Source organism: Vanacampus margaritifer, chromosome 8 (assembly GCF_051991255.1).
Source record: "Vanacampus margaritifer isolate UIUO_Vmar chromosome 8, RoL_Vmar_1.0, whole genome shotgun sequence".
In the NCBI taxonomy this organism is placed as follows: Eukaryota; Metazoa; Chordata; class Actinopteri; order Syngnathiformes; family Syngnathidae; genus Vanacampus; species Vanacampus margaritifer.
The window spans coordinates 22574941-22596985 of NC_135439.1; the positions used below are offsets into that span (position 1 = coordinate 22574941).

The 22045-nt window shown below is 40.7% G+C and overlaps 2 protein-coding genes and 1 long non-coding RNA gene across 7 annotated transcripts; 1 reads left to right on the forward strand and 2 right to left on the reverse strand.

The window, feature by feature from the left end:
- The first annotated feature begins 306 nt into the window (after positions 1 to 306).
- LOC144056760 (uncharacterized) lies at positions 307 to 12417 on the forward strand. Of its 4 annotated transcripts, XR_013295113.1 has the most exons (5): positions 307 to 440; positions 593 to 631; positions 5659 to 5799; positions 8949 to 9032; positions 9142 to 11749. It is a non-coding gene; the product is annotated as an uncharacterized LOC144056760 (long non-coding RNA). The 4 variants fall into 4 exon arrangements; XR_013295111.1 differs by lacking the exons at positions 593 to 631; positions 9142 to 11749 and adding an exon at positions 12276 to 12417; XR_013295110.1 differs by lacking the exon at positions 593 to 631.
- Positions 5041 to 7111, reverse strand: cytl1 (cytokine like 1). The gene is made up of 4 exons (XM_077573809.1): positions 6965 to 7111; positions 6843 to 6887; positions 5838 to 5984; positions 5041 to 5742 (listed from the first exon to the last, which is right to left on the reverse strand). The coding sequence occupies exons 1-4, from the start codon at positions 7109 to 7111 to the stop codon at positions 5641 to 5643; spliced, it is 441 nt and encodes a 146-aa protein (XP_077429935.1). The 3' UTR covers positions 5041 to 5640.
- Positions 8699 to 22014, reverse strand: LOC144056758 (limbin-like). Of its 2 annotated transcripts, XM_077573806.1 has the most exons (23): positions 21560 to 22014; positions 21396 to 21465; positions 21100 to 21281; positions 20944 to 21000; positions 20683 to 20869; positions 20493 to 20593; positions 20327 to 20392; positions 20105 to 20239; positions 19442 to 19581; positions 18835 to 19159; positions 18517 to 18756; positions 16827 to 17002; positions 16580 to 16739; positions 16140 to 16316; positions 14030 to 14322; positions 13649 to 13823; positions 13270 to 13413; positions 12231 to 12458; positions 11480 to 11703; positions 11315 to 11402; positions 11045 to 11220; positions 9800 to 9883; positions 8699 to 9266 (listed from the first exon to the last, which is right to left on the reverse strand). In XM_077573806.1, exons 1-23 carry the CDS (start codon positions 21788 to 21790, stop codon positions 8870 to 8872), a joined length of 4056 nt encoding a protein of 1351 aa, XP_077429932.1. In that variant the 5' UTR covers positions 21791 to 22014; the 3' UTR covers positions 8699 to 8869. The 2 variants fall into 2 exon arrangements, with proteins under 2 accessions (XP_077429932.1, XP_077429934.1); XM_077573808.1 differs by lacking the exon at positions 20105 to 20239.
- Between the last annotated feature and the right edge of the window lie 31 nt (positions 22015 to 22045).

The following is a 22045-nucleotide window of genomic DNA, read 5'->3' on the forward strand; positions in this document are numbered from 1 at the left end:
CTTTACAATTGGCACAGTTTCAGTCCATTATTCCAGCTTGGGTAAAACTATAACACTAGCATCCTAGCCACATTTACTGTGTAACATAATTATAACTAGAGTTTTACAAACATCTATTTTAAGGGGAAATATTTTCTTATGTGGACTAATGAGGCAACACGTTTTTTTTTAAAGATGCAATAAAAAGTGCTTAATGTGATGGAAAATTGCCCGAAAGCCCTTTAAAGCACAAGTGAATCACAAAGTGCATCAGTGATCCTTTAATGTAAATAGGTTTCTGATCTGTACTTTACGAGCTCATTTATTTCAACAAAGCAGAGAATGATTACTGCGACCCCCTGGGCAAAGTTTTTCTGTTTTATGATCCAGCGTTTAACATTTTTGGTGCAGGGTCACAGAACATTAAATTGGGAAATTACCCGGACGCCCGCTGACTGAAGGTTTTATTCTCATTTTGCCTTAATGATACAAAACAATGTGAATTCTGCAGCCCTGTAATGATGATGATCAATAAGCACAACAATTACATTTTATGACTAACATTTTTTTTTAACAAGCCTCATGCTGCTCACTAACATTTTGGTGTTGGCAGGGTTCCTTCATTAGGAGTGCAGCTTCATGTGGTTAAGAGGTACATTTGAATCTGATTTGCTGTACTATTAGCAACAAACATGCTTGTTTTGAAAGGAGCATGACTTCAACTCAAAAGTTCTCTTGTCGACCTTCTAAAATAGTTGCCTATGTCATCTTATTTCAGAAAACATAACAAAATGGAACCACATTCTGATTATCATATACGGTATTATCAATTAGGCCTACTCCATTTTCCAATATTTTTTTTAATTTAATTGGAATTTTTTGTTGTCAAAATATTACTTAGGCCATTATTTTAAGAGGTTGATGATATATGAAATATTTACACAGACAGGTATAATAGCATATAACATCATTCTAAACAAGTGTGAAGACTTTTTTATACACTTAAAATTATAAGAATCAAATTGGGATTTCACTTATTGTGGCACATTATTCAGTAATATGATGATTTTTTATTAAACGTTAAAAACATCAAATGTGATTTTATTAACCATAAAAGAAGATGTGAAACGCAAAAACACAAGACAATTCTAAGTTGACAAATGCTGACAAGCACCGCCATCTTGTGGCAAGTAGCGGTAATGTACTTTTGCAATTACACTACATGCATTTTTCTGAACTAAAAAGGTGACACCGTTGTGCTACTGGGGAAAGTATTGCAGGGAATTAGGTGTCTTGATCAAGGTCTCATAAGATATCATAAGTCTATTTGCTCATGCCAGGGCACCAAAAGGCCAACAGCTACATTAAACCTGCAAAAATTTCTGTCACGTACTTGTTTTGTACTTTGTGACTTTGACTATGTGATCTCATAAATCTCATAAAAGTACATGGGAAAATGACATGGTTTGATCACATCAAGACATTACCTTTTTTTCTTTCTTTCTTTTCTTAAAAAAAAATATCTAACTATGGAACTAAACTCCGTTCCAAAAAGTCAAAACAGGGCAAAACCTTCAGATGTGAAGCTGAATTTTAACTTTGGGTATGACAATAACACAAATATCCAAAACTGTGAGGAATATATGGAATGGCCCGGACAGAACATTAACCTAAACCTGATTAAAAATGGAGAGGGAGACCAGATTGGTGCTTTGCACAAGCGATACTGTCGTCATCTGTTTGGAGCCACTTTTCAAATGAAGTGCCGGTAAATATTGTCAAGTCAAAATTAGATATGGGCTGATGACTTGTCTGACGGTTAACCATGGTTTTAAAAAGTCAATTGATAAGGATGTGATGGGCAGGTTTGCTATCTAGGAGAGGAACGCAGAAGGACAGATGGTGGTTGACTTTGCAAAAAGAATGGAAATGGCTGTTGTGAAAACTTTCTTCCAGAAGAGGCAGGAACATAGGATGACCTACAAGAGTGGAGGTAGGAGTACACAGGTAGACTACATCTTGTGTAGACGGTGTAATCTGCAGGAGATCAGCAACTGCAAAGTAGTGGTAGGTGAGAGTGTAGCCAGACAGCATAGGATGGTAGTGTGTAGGATGACGCTGGTAGTGAGGAAGACAAAGACGGCAAAGGCAGAGCACAGGACGAAATCATGGAAGCTGAAAAAGGAAGAGTGTTGTATGACTTTCAGGAAAGAGTTGAGACAGGCTGTGGATGGTCAGGAGGTGCTTCCAGATGACTGGACAACTACAGCAATGATCAGGGAGACAGGTAGGACAGTCCTTGGTGTGTCATCTGGAAGGAAAGAAGATAAGAAGACTTGGTGGTGGAATGAGGAGGTGCAGAAGTGGATCCAGAGAAAGAGGTTAGCTAAGAAGAAGTGAGACACTGAGAGGACTGAAGAAAGTAGAAAGGAGTACAGGGAAATGCAGCGTAAGGTGAAAGTAGAAGTGACAAAGGCCAAACAAGGGGCTTACGTTACTTGTATGCTAGATTAAACAGTAAGGAGGGAGAGGCTGATCTATACAGGTTGGCAGGGCAAAGAGACAGAGACGTGCAACAGGTTAGGGTAATAAAGGATAGGGATGGAAGTGTGTTGACAGATGCCAGTAGTGTGATGGGAAGATGGAAAAAGTACTTTCAAGAGTTGATGAATGGGGAAAATGAGAGAGAATGAAGAATAGAAGAGGTGACTGTTGTGGACCAGGAAGTAGCAAAGATTAGTAAGGATGAACTGAGAAAGGCATTGAAGAGGATGAAGAGTGGAAAGGCACTCGGTGATGATGATATACCTGTTGAGGTATGGAAGTGTCTAGGAGAGGTAGCAGTAGAATTTCTGACTGGGTTGTTCAACATGATCTTAGATAGTGAGAAGATGTCTGAGGAATGGAGGAAAAGTGTGCCGGTGCCCATTTTTAAGAACAAGGGAGAGGTGCAGAGTTGTGGCAACTACAGAGGAATAAAGCTGATGAGCCACACAATGAAGCTATGGAAAAGAGTAGTTGAAGCTAGACTCAGAGCAGAGGTGAACATTTGTGAGCAAAAGTATGGTTTCATGCCAAAAAAAAGAGTACCACAGATGCAGTATTTGCTTTGAGGATGTTGATAGAGAAGTACAGAGAAGGTCAAAAGGAGCTGCATGGTGTCTTTGTAGTTCTGGAGAAAGCTTACGACAGGGTGCCCAGAGAGGAACTGTGGTTTTGTATGAGGAAGTCTGGAGTGGCAGAGAAGTATGTTCAAGTACATGTATGAGGACTGTAAGACAGTGGTGAGGTGTGCTGTAGGTGTGACGGAGGAGATCAAAGTGGAGGTGGGACTACATCAGGGATCATCTTTGAGCCCTTTCTTGTTTGCTATGGTAATGGACAGGATGACAGACGAGGTTAGACAGGAATCTCCATGGACTATGAAGTTTGCAGATGACATTGTAATCTGTAGTGAGAGCAGGGAACAGGTGGAGGAGAAGCTAGAGGTGTGGAGGTTTGCCCTGGAAAGGAGGGGAATGAAGGTTAGCCGTAGCAAGACGGAGTATCTGTGTGTGAATGGGCGGGACCCAAATGGAAGAGTGAGGTTACTGGGAGAAGAGACCAACAAGGTGGAGGAGTTGAAGTATTTACGGTCAACAGTCCAGAGCAATCGAGAATGTGGAAAAGAAGTGAAGAAGCGTATGCAGGCAGGCTGGAACGGGTGGAGAAAAGTGTCAGGTGTGATGTGTGATAGAAGAGTTTCCGCAAAAATGAAAGGAAAGGTTTATAAAACTGTGGTGAGACCAGCCATGTTGTTTGGTCTGGAGACAGTGCCACTGAGGAAAATACAGGAGGCAGAGCTGGAGGTGGCAGAGATGAAGATGCTGAGGTTCTCTTTGGGAGTGACCAGGATGGATAGAATCAGGAATGACTACATCAGAGGGACAGCAAATGTTAGAGGCTTTGGAGATAAAGTCAGAAAGGCCAGACTTAGATGGTTTGGGCATGTCCTCTGGACATACTGGCTATATTGGCAGAAGGATGCTGAGTTTCCAAATGCCAGGCAGGAGGTCTAGAGGAAGACCAAAGAGGAGATTTATGGATGTAGTTAAAGAGGACATGAAGGTAGATGGTGTGAGAGCAGAGGATGCAGAGGACAGGGTTAGATGGAGGCAACGGATTCGCCGTGGCGACCCCTGAAGAGAAAAGACAAAAGAAAAAGAAGAAGATTAACTCATTCGCTCGCAGCCATTTTTACTGAAGCAACCCCCTTAGCTCCCAGCTGTTTTACTGGATTTTGACTGATTTTGCAAGGCCCACAAAATACTGTGTTCTATTGCTATAAAAACATAGAACCAAACAAAAGAAAGATTAGTCTCTTCTTTCATCAGGAAAAAAGTGTATTTCTATCGGTTTCCGTTTCGCAGCAATTAGCATTAGAATATAGCTAAGTTTCATCATTATTCACAAATCTGTTTAAACAGTGGGGAAAAGAGCCTTTTGCAACATGGCCCTGGTTGATCTCTTATACTCTGCTGCTGGTCATTTTTGTAATAACTACCATTGCTCCAAGCATTCTCTTTAGTTCAGAGGCCTTAAAGCCTTCTGTATGCTCTTGCATAAAAAAAAACACATAAAAAACATAAAAACGTCTTTGGGAGCACCATAATATTTAAAATAGAACATATTTATAAGTTTTTGGGAGCAAATGAGTTATGGTGCATTGTTCTAAGAAGACAAAAAAAAAATTGCAGTAGACCCCAAGGACAACATGAGTCGCCCACAGGTCTGTTTATAGAATAGCTCACTAATGATGAGACACTGTAACTTAAGAATTAAAACAGAAGAATAATTAACATTAACATTAACGTTTATTAATTTATTTATGTTTAACATGAAAATATTTCTACATTTTGTTTAAAAAATGATGCTCAATGGGGATAAAAATGCTGTTAGTATTTACCAAAATAGTTCGAAAAAGGTCATTTTAGAGATACTATTTTAATACTGTCTTAGAATCTCATATCTAGTCAAGATGTGCCATGTTGAAATAGTGAAAAAAATGGTAATACTAGGCAGTTATCATGAAACAACTAAAAGTTTATTTTGTTGCTTTTGGGATCGAGGGATATAATCAAAACAAGGACAAAAGCCAAATAGACGAACTTACATTGTAATGTAATATTATATGATATTTGAATAAAAACAGTCAGTGTTGGCTTGCTGTGAAGCAGTGCTGGGCTGTCTGTGAGAGAAAAAGTGATTAACAGAATTCCTTGCATCACATTTTCAAGCAGTGCGTTGAACTTTACAAATGTCCCCAGAATGTTGCACATAGTGCTCCCTGAAGACCTGTTTAGTAGTCAGAGCAAGGGTTATGGCAACACAGCCTATTTCTTTTAATGACACACAAAGCTTTGATCAGTAAACGAAGGCTAAGGTCCTCACTTAAGCATCTCTTACGGGTTTATTATTTCAATGTTAGCGTCGGCACGGTTGGCATTCAGCAAATTTCCTGTGGAAAATTCTGCCGTCCTTGCAGGAATGTAACCATGCATGTCCACTAAACATGCACAGGTCAGCGCAGCATGCTTATAACTGAATACACTGCATGGTGTGTTTATGTACTGTACATATTGCTATTACATTTGACTGCGTTAGGGTTACTCCTTGTGTTGCTTATCTCTCCTCCTGCAGAAGCTGAAGTCTGTCCTCCGCATAGTGAGGCCTGCTGTGTCCAGTGTCGATGGCCTCGCAGTCGTCTGTGAAAAACACCAAGTCCTGCCAAAAGCAATAAAGACTCGAGGTCACCTCGAAGCGGCAAAACAAAGTCTACCAGTGAGTCGGAGGCTACACAGAGTTTAAGATGCTCTCACCCGATAGCAAATTCTTGTGATGATGGCGTACAAGTTTTGAATTTTTGTTTTCAGTAGCACCATCCTGGGTCGCTCTCGGCAGTACTGACTGGGATGGTTCACAAGCATGTAGAGGAAGTCACGGAGCTTGGTTGTAATGCAGGAGTTCTACAACGATAAAGACACCACATTCGTCTTGAAATGGCGCAAGCCAAGGCATGATCACTTGAGTTAACTTAGAACTCACTCATAACTACCAAAATATAAAAGCTGGCCCATCTCAATCGAGAATATCAGAAAAAAAAAACATTTTCATTATTTGTGTAGTTCAAAAACTGAAACTAAATATGCAGATTCACAGTAGACAATACTTTAAGGCTAATATTTTGATTGTTTCTTATAAATGTTTTTTTCCAGCTGTAAGCCAAAATAAACAGAATTTAAAATTTAAAAAAATAAAAGGAAATATTTTTCTTTGTCAATTGAATATACAGTATGAATTTTACTTTTTGAATTGAATTATGGAAGTTATTAACAAATTGTACATTATCTTATAGCAGTGCTACGCAACTTTTTTTTTTAATTGCACGACCCCCAAAGAAAATATTTGCCCCCCCTACCCCGACACACACTCTCTGCCGCAATTCTAAATAGTGTCACTTGTCTATAAAATTGTTCTAAGTACACTTCTGCAGAGGAGCTAATACTCCGGGCACACCTCAATGTGCCACTGCCACCTACTGTAGTGGATGTGCAATTACACTTTATTCTAATATCACAAAAAATAAAAACATGTTCCTTGGCCCCCCTCCCACCCTCCCTTCTTGTCATATGGAAAACAATGTGGAAAATTGTTCATTTAAAGTCACTTTTTTTGAAAAATAATTGAGCAGTCGCAACAAAAATCGCTAGTAATGACCAAAACTTGGCAACACTATCTCCTTTTGTAAACTAGGTTGCCTCTAGTATAAACAGCCTGTGTCGATGGGATAGCCGCACAGGTGTACATAAAGTTAGAAAACTTACATGAACATCAAGGAAGATGGTTGGTAGCACCTCAGCACACGTTTTCTGGCAAAACAATAGAAGAAGACACGAATGAGAAATTACAAACAACGTGACAAAGTAACGCAGTGGGGCGCTCTTACCGTGCGATGATAAGTGTGAATCTTATCCAACAGGGTCATCACTTCTTTGCTCAGGCTCAGCGATCTGGAGTAACAAGTCGGAGGTGCGCATTTGGACAGACACACAAAGCTGAAGAAACATAACGCCACTGCCGATCCGACTCTCATGTTGACGATGATTCAGCTCAGTTGCTCGCTCACTGGTTGTTTGAAATGTGTGCGTTGTACGCTCAGCCGCAAAAACTCCGGTAACAGAGCGGGGGGCGACTTACTGCATTTTAAATAGGGGGATCGGGGGGGGGATGACGTGGACTCATAGCAACACCGAAGTAGGAATCCTTGGACACTGTGAGGTCATTTTTAGTCACCAGCAAGTGGCAAATTGGCAGCTTCCTGAGATGGATAAAAATGGGTGGATCTCGCTGCTTTATATTTCACAAACACAATGTTAATCAGAATACTTGTAGTGTTTTGACTGGCAGAAACACATGCAAACTATTGTGAAGATCTTTGACTTGCGGTCATTCATAGATGAGGTAAAAAAAAAAGAAGTTCATTCATATTTATTTTTTATTGTATTATATTTCATATATTAAATATTTAATCAAATATGTTAAAAAATCATTTTGCTATTTGTACTGTATGTTAAATCAAACACATTTTAATAGGATAAAATGTATTTTTAAAAACAAGTTTTAACTAACTAATTTTAGCAGGAAAAAATTCTAAATGAGTGCAGCAACTCTTCATAATGTAAATGTTCAGTGGGCCTTATTACATGAGAAGTCAACCCAAAACTTTTCTTTGCAATAATTATGTTGCATGTGCCCCCACTAGACTAAACACAGTGTCCTGATTAATATTATTTGTGGAATATGAGTGCAATATCAAAATCCACCTGTTTTTATCCATTTCAGGGGGCAGGCAGGTTGCCAACTTCTGTCCACTGAAAATGACATTACAGTTGCTCAGATAACAACCAATCACGGCTCAGCTTCAGGAAATAGGTGAGCCGTGATTGGTCGTTACCTGAGCAACTGTGATGTAATTTTCAGTCAAAAGCAGGTGGCAAAATATCCGCCCCCTGAGCTGGATAAAAACGGATGGATTTTGCTGATTAACTCCTTTCCCGCAAACACAATATTAACCAGAAAACAATACCGTGTTTAGGCTAGTGGAGCTCCATAGAACATATCATTGTAAAGTAAATTATTGGGTTGACTTCCTCCTTCAAAAAAAAAAACGAGCAGACCAAACCCCTTTTCTAATCTATAGTAGCCTACACTATAAAAAAAATACTTACCCTTTGGGCCAATGATTGCATATGAGACTGAACTTGAACAACCAAACCACAAAACCTCAAATGCAGTCTGCAAACGTTGTTATAGTGGAGCATTTGGCATGTGCCTGTCACATGTCTGTTTGTAATGTGTTTCTTTTTACTATTTATACTATATATATATATATACACACACACTATGAGTTCTATTTGTAAGGAGTTGGAAAGGAGCGTCACTATGTTTGAGGATGTGTCACCCACCTGTTGTTCATCACACTGCTTTTAACAATACAAAAAAAACAAATCAACGGACGAAAACGGTTCAAGTCAGCTGCCTTTGAAAGAAAAAATACAAAGAGGAGTGCTACATAAGACAGCATTAGGACACAAGATAAAAAATGGCAACTTCAAAAATGTTCAAATCATGTGTTGCGTCAAATTTCAGGGTCGTGATTGACGTTGGTTCTACATTGCAGTAGTGGTGCCAATGCTAAATATTTATTTGCACTGTTAAAGCCAAGATATTTTTACAAACATTAAAAATATATTCTATAAAAATGCTGAAGCAGCAAAGGTAGTGAAACAAATTTAATTCAGTGCCAAAACCTTTGGCCAAGAGTTCTGTTAATTGTCATGATGAATCAATGTCAAGTTTGGGGTGTTGGAGCCACACAACCTTTCTTCAAATTGAGGAAGTTCCTTTTCCTTTTTCTCTTGGGAGTGCAGATACTGATGTGGGATTGAGGTGGATCTCGAAAGACAAACAGCCTTTCACCAGTGGCCTGGCAGATGACTTCCACATTGGCCGAGGTTAGAATCATATCTTCTTCTGCTGAGTTGTGCAGTATTTCATTCCCTTTCTCCATGTCGCTTTGGTTGGGAGCCTCACCGTGCTGCTGTGCCTTTTCACTGATGGCAGATTTACACTCGGGCACTTTTTCCTTGGTGAAGCTGCCCTTCTTCCCTTTTACCGCAAATGGCAGACGAGAGCTGGGAAGAAGTCTTTCCATCAGGCTTTGCCTCTTTTCCTGGAGTCTGGAAGAGCTGAGTACAAAGGAGCTGCTGTTTTAAAGGCAGCCGTGTACATGTGCTTACCTCGTACTTGCGCGCCTCTGACGACATTTCACCTCAAGGACTTTCTGCATCATTACACATTGAAAATTCTAAGTTCCATCCATCCATTTTCTTGGCCGCTTTTCCTCACTAGGGTCGCGGGGGTGCTGGAGCCCATCCCAGCTGGCTTCGGGCAGTAGGCGGGGTACACCCTGAACTGGTTGCCAGCCAATCGCAGGGCACACAGAGACGAACACCCACACTCACATTCACACCTAGGGACAATTTGGAGTGTTCAATTAACCTGCCAAATTCTAAGTTGTTTATTGTAATTACGCTACTGGTCACTTCATCTTTGCTTGATGACTCACCGCATGGTTTGCATAGCAACCTTTGGTCCTTACAACAGCAATGTGTTTTGCATACTTGACCAATTCTGATTGAAAGGTTCATGTTTGAGACAGCTTAGTTGATAAATGGCCTTGATGTTGAGACATGTCTTAATCTGGCAGCTGCTCACTCACCTCTCCCTTTCCACACGTGGCATGTTCGGCAGACTTTTGTGTACTAGGTCTTCCTTCAGTTTGACAGGAAGACGCAGATTAGGCCTGGTCAGAGAGTCAATGTCAGTAATGCGCTGTAACTGGATCAAGATGACATTCTAACCAACAGAACAGTATTGATAAATACATGTTGTTTCTTGTTGTGTTTTATTAAGACCCATTTCAAAAGCAATATCTTTACAAAAGTAATGTTGAGTTTTTGTATGACCCTGACAATTATTGTTCAGTCATGAAGCAGTTCCAAAAATGGATGGATCTGTTACACTGAAAAAGCACCTTTTCATAATGGAGTGTTACTATAACAGTAAATGTCATCAATTTGAGGTTTAATTTTTTGCAAAACTATGGGGTTTTGCCCGCAAGTTTGTGACATATGATTGACATCTCATAAATCATGCCTTCTGTCTCTGATTGGTTGTTTTCCCCTTGGTTTCTTGTAAATCAAATTTGAGGCACAAGGTGAGACCAGAGAAAGGAGTTTTTTTTTCCACAGATCATATTAGTCAAACAAACATGACAAAACGTGTTTGGGTTTTTTCTTTCTTTCAAATTTCGCTTTAATGCTTTATTTACACATCAAAATATAACAAAACAGTTTGTTTTTTTTTGGACAACTTTCTCTTAAGATGTTAGATAAGGCAGTTTTTAAAAAGTAATTTATAAACTGTGAAAAGCAAAAAAGTAAAAGGGAGAAAGAAAAGAAAAAGACTACCTCTTTAAAAATCTCTTCACTCCTTTTACTTCTCAGATCCAAAAGACCTCATCCATGAGACATTAGTCAGCAGTAATCTAATCCCAACTCAGGCAGGGCCAGACTTGACCGAATGACGACTAAAACAATTTCACTTTGTTCATCTTAGTTCAGGGGAAAATTTTCCTGTTTCACACAGCATTTATTGTTCACATTTCAGCCAATGGGCAGAGTTTATCCCGGCTCTATTTCCTTTTGAATTAATGTAAAAAGACTTTCTAAAACAACAATTTCAATTGACTGTTTAGTTTGTGAAAGACTGGCACAGATGCTAAATCTGAGGCAGAGGGAACTAATGGAAAATATTTAAAATGCACTGTAAATTGGATGTGCTGTGCTTCAAAAATAGCATTGCCATTTTTTGACAGTAACATTCAAGCTTAATATGAAATGCATTCCAATTTCCAATTAGTGCGACTGAAATAACAGATTATGATTATTAACGCAATGCTTACCTAGAATGCTCATGCTCTGTGGACGAGGAACCAAGATGTTGTTTGGGACAGATGGCATCAGTGATAGAAAGAAGTTCACTCTCGGCCATCGTGGGGACCAGTAGACGCAGAAGCTCAAGGAGAACCTCAACAGGCATCCGACACTGTTGTACTAGTTCTGATGCAAAAAGAAGGTCCTAAAATACAGAAATGACCACAAAGAAAAATATCCCAGTTAAAAAGATGCACATATAGTAGAACTGCCATCGAGTTTGGATGAAGTATTTGAACCTGGTCGCAGTTTGAATAAAGTCTCTTGAATGCCATTTGTTCTCTTAGATCTTCCATAGTCTGACTGCCTGTCGTCAGCTCCTGCAACCTGATACATCAGTTTTAATACGTTAAAAAATATATTTTTTTAAAGGCTGTAGTAACCCCGAGACATTGAAGACCCACCTGATAGTCAACGTTGTGATCACTTGTTCACACTTATTTAGAGCCTCCTGGAGGATGGATGTCATTCGGCTGTCCTGATGCAGCCCAAACAGCTCGTCCTCCTTGTGGCCTGCCTCTGCCGCATCGGCGTCCTCTCTGTGTGTTTTAGTTGACCGATGAATCGTTTCCAGTTGGTCCAGTTCTACATTCTCCTCCTGGAGCCGACGTTCTGCTTCCTCAAGGCCCTGCAAGAAAACAAGCAAAAAGCTATAATGTCATATGAATGAAAGTGCATGAGGTAAAAGTAAGGCCTAGAACAAAACAGAATTAACTTAAATATCTGACAAATAAACCCTCTTTACATTAATTTTAACAATTTTATTACAGCCTTGGAAAAAATAATATTATATCATATAATACATATTTTCAAATATTAGTAAATATCAAATGTAACACAAAGTTTTTGCTGGAAGGCAAAAAAAACATTACTGGAAGGCAAATCATGTCACGTCCAGGGTTTCCTCCAGCGTCTTACAAGGCTGGCGGCCCGCCAGGCTAATAATGGATTTCGGTCAGTGTCATCTGGCGTCCTGCACGTCGTCGGCACTCGCATGTGTTTGTTATTGTAGTTCTAGTTTTCAGTGGAGTAAAAGTACACTGCATCAAGCTATGAGCTGTTTCTAATATTTTGGTTAACCAACTACAATTAAGGGGCAGCCCTAGCCAAAGCAAAACAATCCCACAATTAAACTTGACATCAAATCCATTTTACCAGGCAATGCCTCTGTATACTTTGGGCCATTTCTTGTCTCGCCAGACTCTTGGTCTCTCGAAGGTGATGAATTAGCAGGCTGTGCAGGGTGTGCAGTGCTCTGGACGTCTCCAAGACTTTGGACCTCCTCTCAGCCTTCTGGTAGTGGACGGCAGCCATCTGCACTGCCAGACTGTCGGCCTGAGAACGCAAATAGTTCTCTCTCTCCTCTCTCATCTCCTCCTCGACCTGTAGGGTACAGTTGAAAAAAAAGAAGAAGAAAGCTTCGCCTCAAATTACCTCATGATTCATTCAGACCAGAAATCTTGAACACTTATACACTACAAAATTTTGGCACGCTACTTAACTAATTTGCTCCCAAGAACATAAATACTTTCTATTTTAAATGTTTAAGTGTCCCAAAGACGTATTTATACGTTTTTCAAATGATTTTTTTTTTTTAAATGCTAGAGCATTTTGATGCAGCCTCTCAATTGTACAAAACAGTTGAACAATGGTAGTTATTACAAAAACGGCCAGGAGGTGGCTGCAGAGTAAAATAGATCAACCAGTGCCATTTTGTAAGCAAGTTGATTTCCCCACAGTTCTAAGCAGATTCGTGAATAATGATGAAACTTAATTATATTCTAATGCTAATTGCAGCAAAATGGCAACAGATAGAAATATACTTTAATTCCTGTTTAAAGAAGGGACTTTAATATTTTTGGGGGTAGGTTCCATGCAATAGAACACAATATTCTGTGGGCCTTGCAAAATCAGTCAAAATCAGCTGGGAGCAAAAGGGATTGTTTCAGTGAAAATGGCTGGGAGTGAATGAGTTAATAATAAGGTTGGTCTTTATTTGGGATCAAAAATGAGCTTACTAACTGATTAAATCAATGTCACACTTAAGTGTTGAAATGAGTCTAATGTCTTGGAGGTGTAACAGTCATGTGACCTGATTACTTCTGTCCATATTGTGGGTTTTTTCAATTGACATGTCATGAAATAAAAGAATCACCAAACTACAAAACTGCACATTATTGTTCCTGTCTCTTACCTTGTTTATAACACAATTATCCATCTCCCTTGCCCTCTCTTTCTCCAACAGCTGGATCTGGTCTTGAAGCTTTTTCTGGAAGTGAACTAGGTCGGATGTGGCTTGTGTTTTCTGACTGGCTTTCCTATTGAAATGTGCATTTGTCTGTAATAAAATGAAACTGTGCAGTTTAGAAAGAATCCAAGCCTACTGTCCTGGTGCGATTAGAAATTAAATCACTCTATGCACACTTTCATCCAGCAGCTTCATAATTGATACCAATCACAGTGGGGCGCAACCGGGACAAGAAGTAGGCCTACATAAAAATATCACTATCTAACCCGTTGGACTTGAGCAGCAAATCACAGAAGCAAGTTGATGATGTTTATGATGTGTTCACCATTTGTTGCTCACTGTCCTTCCTCCTAATTGTGAGGCAGGTGTGGACTTTGGTTCTGGACACGGCATGGGGCAGCATGAGGCATCGGTCCATCACAGAGAGACACTTCTGGAACTCAAGTTTCGTGGCCAGGCGCTCATCGTCAGAGAGAGTCAGCTGGGATGAGCACAGACATCTGACACATATGAGGACAGTCAGGCTAAATGCGACAAAGGCTTACGATATTTTGCTCTTCACCCCTTTGCAACCTTAACTGAAATGTAAATTGCAATGAACAGTCAAAATATTGGACATACTGTAGGCATTAAATTGAAATTGGGCACTTGGACCTGCACAGTAAATCCATCTTAACTAGTGCCAGAGCATTATTACTATACTAACCTGAAGAAAGCCCTGCAGTGAGCCCTGAGCTCCCTCTGCTCTTGCAGCTCCCTCTCCATGGCTGTGTTCAGACTCTTTCTGGTGGTGCTGAGGGTGTGTAAGGCGGCTTTGCCTTCCTGGTGCAGCATCTCTTGGCCCTGCAGGAGTGTGCTCCCTCCTTGGCCTGCTTCCGGTTCGACTTGCAGCAGTGAGTGCTGCATGCTTGGCGGCAAGATTGTGAATAGAGCCTGCATTGTAGAGGGCTGGATGGCTTTGACGTCTGCCATGGAGCTCTGGATTACCCGCATGGTCACCTTAACAGACAGAGGAAGTGTGTGTGGTGTAGTGTTTATCAGGGTTTCTGCAGGTATCATCAAATCTAATTTATTGCCATTTTTAATGCATCTTAAAACGCCCATGTCATACTGCATATACACACACATTAGGGCGTTACAATTAATCACATGATTACCATACCGTGGAACAGTGGACCAGCTCTACACCCTCGGCAGGGTCCTCAAGGGTGCATGGCAATTTGCCCAACCAGTCCATATGTGTTTTGTAGATTTAGAGTAGGCTTCTGACTGTGTCCCTCGGGGAGCCCTGTGGGGGGGGGGGGGGGGGGTGCTTCGGGGAGTACGGATACCGAGCCCCTCAATACGGGCTGTGCATTGCGGGCACTAAGTCAGATTAGTTTCCAGTGAGGGTTGGACTCCGCCAGGGCTGCCCTTTATCACAGATTCTGTTCATAATTTTTATGGACAGAATTTCTAGGCGCAGCAGAGGCGTTGAGGGGGTCCCAATTGGTGGCCTCAACATTGCATCTCTGCTTTTTGCAGATGATGTGATGCTGTTGGCTTCATCAAGCTGTGATCTCCAACTCTCACTGAAGCAGTTCGCAGCAGAGTGTGAAGAGGTTGGGATGAAGATCAGCACCTCCACATCCGAGACCATGGTTCTCAGTCGGAAAAGGGTGGCATACCCTCTCCGGGTCGAGGATGAGATCCTGCCCTAAGTGGAGGTGTTCAAGTATCTTGGAGTTTTGTTCACGAGTGAGGGCAGGATGCAGCGGGAGGTCGACAGACGGATCGGTCCAGCGTCTGCAGTGATGCGGACTCTGTATCGGTCCGTTGTGGTGAAGGAGCTGAGTCGAAAGGCGAAGCTCTTGATTTACCGATCGAGCTTTGTTCCTACCCTCACCTATAGTCACAAGCTGTGGGTCGTGACCGAAAGAACAAGATCCCGGATACAAACGGACGAAATTTGTTTCCTCCGCAGGGTGTCTGGGCTCTCCCTTAAAGATAGGGTGAGAAGCTATATCACCACCACAAATGCCATCTTTATACTTCATGTTTCAAGTAGGATTAAATTAAAGTCAAATATAAAGTCACAACTGTTACTCGTAACAACTTTGCCGATTCACGTACGTCTCCCGAGCCGTGCGGACCTCGCGGATGCGTCAAGCATAAATCGAGCTTAATGCCCCGCCCGCGCGGAGCGCTTATTTGACTTTTGATGACGTTGAGGTCAGATATATGCGACCTGTCCGTTCAGACTGCGGTCGCATTGCAAAAATTCGGATACGTATATGATCTAGGACCACATGTGAAAGTGGCCCAGGTCAGATATGAAAAAATCGGAATTGAGTCGTTCAGACTGACATAAAGTCAGATACAGGTCGCATTTGGGCAAAAAAATCAGATCTGGGTCGCATTTTCTTGCAATGTGAACGTAGCGTATGTCTTTCGGCTGGCCTGGGAATGCCTTGGGATCCCGCTAGAGGAGCTGGTTGAAGTGGCTGGGTAGAGGGAAGTCTGGGTTTCCCTGCTAAAGCTGCTGCCCCCACGGCCCGACCTCGGATAAGCGGTAGAAAATGGATGGATAAATTACAACTAATCATCAGTCCCCATAAATACAATATTTTTTACCACATTTATTATTGCTAAATTGTGATATCCTGACTCCTTTCCACAACCAATTGGATGTAAAACTGTACAATTGTATTTAAATTTTTAGTGCCTCTCGACATTGTATGTTTCTTAATGTCATTTAAGGCCTTAATTTTAGCAAACCCCATTTAATGACTTTTAATGATTTTTTTAATGACCTGCGGAAACGCTGGTTTATGTACCTTGCGAATGTCAGCTGCCCCTTCCTCGTCTAAGTTATTGATGAGCTCGGCAAGCTCCAAGCTTTGAGTTGTCAGTAGGTCCTGCCAACAGTGCAGATGTTGGGCTACTTCTATGCTTCCATCTTGATTCTTAGACAGGCCAGACAGGTCCTTTTGTCTCTGCATGTGGACCCTGAGCTGAAAATGGAGGACACCAAATTACAATAGTACATGATGAACAGTAAATACAAGGCTGAAGAAAAATAATGTAATGTGTATTTGGGGATTCTTCGTTAAGCACTCCAATGTAAAAGAAACAAAATAGGTTATCAATTTTGTAAAGGCAGAATTTATTTTTATGTAGCTCTTTCCTTTGATAACCTTACAGTGCACAGAAGTGTACACTGGGAGTGAAGTGTAGTAATACAGAGGATATATGAAACAAAAGTAATGCCCCAAACCATGTCAGAGATGAGCTCCCTCCGCTTCTTGACAAGTCCACAGCGCATGGCTCTCCTCTCTTGACTCAAAGCGTCATCCAGTCTCTGCCTCACCATCAACAGATCCTTCTGGGCTTTCTCCTGGAGCTGATTCAGCTTTTCAGCAGACACTGCGCTCCCTCTGGTGGAACATATTCAATATTGTGAATTAGCTTCTGCTAACATGAGCACAATCACAATGCAGATGATAATATTGTAATAGCCCAACCTTCTGATGTGTGTCAACATGTTGTCCAAATTGCTGGAGGTGCCAGAGAAGGTTTCAGAAATGAGACTATTGAGGCTGTGCAGGCTGTGTAACAGGAACTTCCTCTGTGCATGGCGTTCAGCTAGCACATAACGCCAATTGGCAAGGATTACATCCAGAATCTCCTCCAGCAGACCCTGGACACAGATGGATCATGAACTTGTAAAAGATGAAGACAGATTTTTGTTTAAAGAGTTAAATTACTGACGGCTTTAATGATGTCGATGTATGAAATAATGCAATAAATAATATTTAGTTTTATTAATAAGCAGTTTGTAAAATGGATGGATGTTTTTTTACATAATGAAAATGATTTATATATGCCTGATCTTAAAGCATAACTCATCACTTAATCAACTTTTTTTTGCTGATAAACTGTATAAACCAGTGTCTACAAATGCTGTCTACATGTCCGGGCCATTATTTTTACATTTTAGTACATGTTTGTTTGAAGCTTGATTTGGGGGCAAAACTCGTGTGTTTGGTGCCATCTTAAGGTTAAACACTGAGATGAATACAATTTGGCTGTTAGTTCTCTCAGTACACGAGACGATACATACTAAGTCACTTGTTCCGCATGACGTAGTCGCTCCCGCAACCCTCTCGTACACGCCTCCTTAAACGGCTTCTTAGGGAGTTGCTGCTGTCAATCACAGCCAGACCACGCCCAACCCTCTTCCCATTCGAAACCCAACGGTCCTCCAGGCAACACCCTTTGAGCGCCGATTTCAAATCTTAGTGAAGGGCGGAGCAAGAGTCTGACTTCCTGTTGAGTAATCCTTTAAAGGACAATTTAAATTAACAACCTTTTGTACCATTCTCAAAGATGGTTTTTATTTTATTTTTTTATAGCGATACATTTGAAAGGGACAAATAATGGAAAAAGTCACTTTTCATTGTTTGTATACAGTATAAACAGCTGGAGCTCCAGAGTACCTGCCCACTCATTAATAAGTGTTTGGGGGAGTATCCATATGGTGTATTTTGATGAGTGTGTCACAAGCATGTTATGAAGACACTTGAGATCTGTTTATTGAAATAATCAAATTGTGGGGGTAAGAGATACACTCCTCTGAAACATTGGATATGCCTGTACTTGAGGAAGTGTATCAATAAAAATATGTTATAAAGGGGAGCTCAACCTAAAAAAATATTCACAATAATATGTTCTATACAGGCCCACTAGTCTACCCACAGTATTGTGATTAATATTGCGTTTGTGGAATATGAATTAAGCAGCAAAATCCACCCATATTTATCCATCTCAGGGGCTGCCATTTTGCCACTGAAAATGACATCACAGTTGGTTAGGGCTTAGGTAATGACCAATCACCGTTCACTTGTTTCCCGAGTTTGGTCAAGTGACATTTGCAAGCTGAGCTGTGATTGGTCATCACCAAAGCCCTGAGCAACTGTGATGTCATTTTCAGTCGAAAGCAAATGGTAAAATGGCCACCACCTGAGATGAATTAAAACAAGTAGATTTTGCAAAGGCAATATTATCAGAATGCCATGTTTAGAATGTTGGGGGCCCAAAAAAAAGTTCACAATGACAGAAAATTTGGCTAGAATATGAATCATTTTGAGAATTAATTTATATAATTATTGAGGACCATACGATTTATAGTGACCTCAGCCACATGTTACTCACCTGACACTGAAAGTAACTGTGCTGAAGACTATTGGCAGCAGTCTTCTCCAACTCGCCCATCTTTGTGGCCTCCTCCAACTCCTCGGAGAAGATCTTATGAAGCTCCACACGTCGCCACTCGATGATCTGCCTCTGGACTCTTGCCGAGGCTTCTTCATGGCGGACCAACAAGATGCGCTGCAGGTGAGCCTGGCTCAACTTGTGCAGTTTCTCCAGCAAGACACTACATTGGAGGAGCTCCTATAGTGAAGTTGACAATGAAATCAATTGAAATTAAAGCAACTGCCTGTATCTACAGACTACAGCATCCATCATCACCTGTTCTTCTGCAAGTTGACACAGTTGCTCAGCCTGGGCCTTCTCTGCAGCTTCCTTGCAATGCTCTGCTTCCATCTCCTCCCGTGTTTCCAGGTTACACTTGCCTGCAAGCGCAACCATGCGGGCACCTCGCTCCTCCTTCAATCGACCCTCCATACCCAACAACTGCCCATGGAGCACGCTGAGAAGTCTTTGCTGAGCCTGGAGGCTGACCTGGCCACGGTAGCGCAGGCCTCCCAACAGGACAGAGAGAACATCCTTGTAGATCTGAATCCGAGTGGCCTCCAAGTTGTTTGTGGCGTGCAGCAGTGTGGACATTTCAAGGCTAACATGGTGAACATGCAAAGAAAAATACAAGTCACGTTAATTGTTAGTTTTGTTACACAAAACATTAGGGGTAAAATGACACAAAAAAAGATTCCCTGAAGAAAATGTGATCTTTTCAGAAAGCAGTGGCCAACAACCTTGTCTCGCCAGGGGACCAAATACTGTGCATACTGTATCTACTTTCACGATCTTGATCAATAAAGCTGAACTTTTATTTAATTCATTCCATTTCCAAATCTTATTTTAAAATGTGAACACACAGAAATTATGTTTTGCTTACTTCTCCAGCGCCTGGTTCATGTTCTGCGGTTCCTCCAGCACCATTATGTCAACAATCTTGTCTTCGAAAGATGCCTCATCTTTAACGGTCTCAGTCATGTTGCAGTCTGCATACTCTAGATCTGGATCATCACTGTTTTTCTGTGGTACAAAAATAATAAAATATAATTTTAAATATTTATATAAATAGAAAACATTGTTGGCAATTTTTTTTTTTAATACATTTTAATAAAGCACCAACTAATGGTAACTATTATGTCACAGCTGCCCTAAACGAAACATATTGGTTATTTTATGTTTATGTAATGGTTAATACATGCCAGTGCTTTAACCTAAATTATTTTTTAATGCAAAAATGTAATTTATGCAAGAGATACTGTACACATTTGATCATTGAAATCACAAGGCTCTTAAATCAATTAATTTGCAAATGTAGTGTTTTTTTTTTAAAGGAAAGCACATCTTTTTCAACTAAAATGTATACTATAGTTATTGAAACTAATTTTTGAATTCTGATAAATTCATTGAATTGGCAAAAATGCAGGTACAGAAAGATCAATTCAATTTGAAACTCCTCATTGCTGTCTAAGATAATACAACATTTCAAGTTCACTGAAACTGAAAGAGAATTGCTTTGGATGGTTTCTACTCATTGTATATTCACCCTTTGCTGAAGAAGGTTCAACCTGATTCTTGGCCCAATAAGATTCATAGCTAGAAAGCCCAGCAACAGCAACACCAAACCAACAAAGAACCCACCAACAAATCCAGCAAAGTGCATACTATGGTTCGGATAAATCTAAAACAAAACAAAAATCAGTACATGCAAGTTTAAAATACAGTATACACTGTAATTGCCTATTTACCACGTAGAAGTAAAATTTACCCTGTCTGTGGAATTTACACATAATGTCAGATTAGCTGTCAATGGACCAAACATGCTGACGTCGTTCTGTGGGATAAGAGACAAGATGACGTTCCTTTATTATTTGTGGAAAAGGAGGTCTGCCTACCAATATGGCAACAGAAATGGCACACTAGAAATTACCTACCTGTGATAAGTTAGAGAAGGTGAGGAAAGCTGGAAGGTCCAGAACTCTGCTCTTATGACTTCTTATTTGAGCAGTATAATTAAGAATCATTTGGGATCCAGCTGAAACGTTTAAATAATAGGCTTGTAAAGAACATATTAAAAATGAGTTAGTTAGTTATTTATAGTAATGAACCAAAAGTCAGGCATACCAGATAAAGAATCAATGGCAAACACTTGGTATCCTCTCTCTACAACCCTGCCTTCAGTTTTTAGGGGTAGTATCCCAAATATGGAGTCACGGATAGCCACCTGAGAGAGGTTGGTGCCACCCACTGGGCTCAGGTTGTGAATCAGCAGGAAGAATGTCAGCTGTGGGGGGTCTGCTTCAGCTAGCACCTGCGGTTGTGGTCACATGGTCATTTCCAAGAACTGATTGATTCAATTATATACTGCACATGTAACCAATATACCTGCGCACACTTGTTAAACTTGACCTTAAATGCTGCTGGTGGTGTCAAACTCTGAAGCTGTAGAAACATCCATAACATAAAATTATACATAATATTACTTTATTGTCTAATAAACAGTCCGATAATTCTTGAGTTAGAAATTATGCAACGCATCACCTGAGGCAGAGTGTGGCCAGGATCGTGTCTTGTGAGTGAGCTTCTGCGATCTCGAAGTTGTAAAATGGCTTTCATGCGGCTAAAGGGTGTGTAGAAGGAGTGTGCCCATGGGTCAGGAGAAGCAGATGAAGAAACAGGCCTCTCAACACAATATGGATGATAGATGGATGAATCCATCTTACCTATAATGTCACACAGTGCAAGAACATTTTGCTTACCATTACGATTCCAGAAAAGTCTGTAACATGATCTCTGCCCATATTCTGTACATTCAGTGAACATTTGTGTTTACATACAGTGTGTATGCAGCTGCAGTCCTGTTGGGTTCCCTCCAATGCGTTTGGTTTCAGAGTAGATGGAAATGCTCTGCCCAATATAAGACACACACAATATATGCATTAAACACAAGTTAATTCAATGTTGGTCTTAAGACACAAACAATCAGTGACGGGCTACTTACTCCATACTTGTTTGTGGACAAACTTCTTGTAGGCAATGATGCGCACCAGCATGTATCGTGACATGTTCCGTTACATGGAAGTTCAGGGCGAGCAACGCCTGGCGTCTCATTTTGTATTACGCTGGGGCACCAACTTGACGATGTACTTGTCGGATAAAAACACGACACTTGGAGGTTAACCAAAAAAGACCATAGCGTCACCTTTTCCGCCATCAAATGTACCAAAAGCATTCGTTTTAGCTCTCACTCGGGAAAGCCGCGAGCCAATGATTGCGTCGGTTCTACTGTCGAAATACGATTGGGAAACTCCATAGTTTTAGGTGGCTTAAATGAATAACCAATGAATAGATTAAAACTGTTGGCCAACGTCGAGGGTTTGCAGATTTCGTGAACATCCAACAACACTCCATTTTCCAAATATGCTCCTTCCCCCAAAACAGTTCCAAAAGTTAGGAAGGTTTTCAAAACAGTCGATTTTACCATCTG

Excerpts from the sequence above, each read along its gene's own strand:
- cytl1 (XM_077573809.1), bottom strand. The coding sequence starts at position 7,111 with ATGAGAGTCGGATCGGCAGTGGCGTTATGTTTCTTCAGCTTTGTGTGT. Across the intron at positions 5,985-6,842 it reads CCATCTTCCTTGATGTTCAT|AACTCCTGCATTACAACCAA; the intron begins GTAAGTTTTCTA and ends TTATCGTTGTAG. Across the intron at positions 5,743-5,837 it reads TCACAAGAATTTGCTATCGG|GACTTGGTGTTTTTCACAGA; the intron begins GTGAGAGCATCT and ends TGCTTTTGGCAG.
- LOC144056758 (XM_077573806.1), bottom strand. The coding sequence starts at position 21,790 with ATGCTTTTGGTACATTTGATGGCGGAAAAGGTGACGCTATGGTCTTTT. Across the intron at positions 20,594-20,682 it reads TGCCATTGATTCTTTATCTG|CTGGATCCCAAATGATTCTT; the intron begins GTATGCCTGACT and ends TAAACGTTTCAG. Across the intron at positions 11,403-11,479 it reads ATCACAACGTTGACTATCAG|GTTGCAGGAGCTGACGACAG; the intron begins GTGGGTCTTCAA and ends CTGATGTATCAG.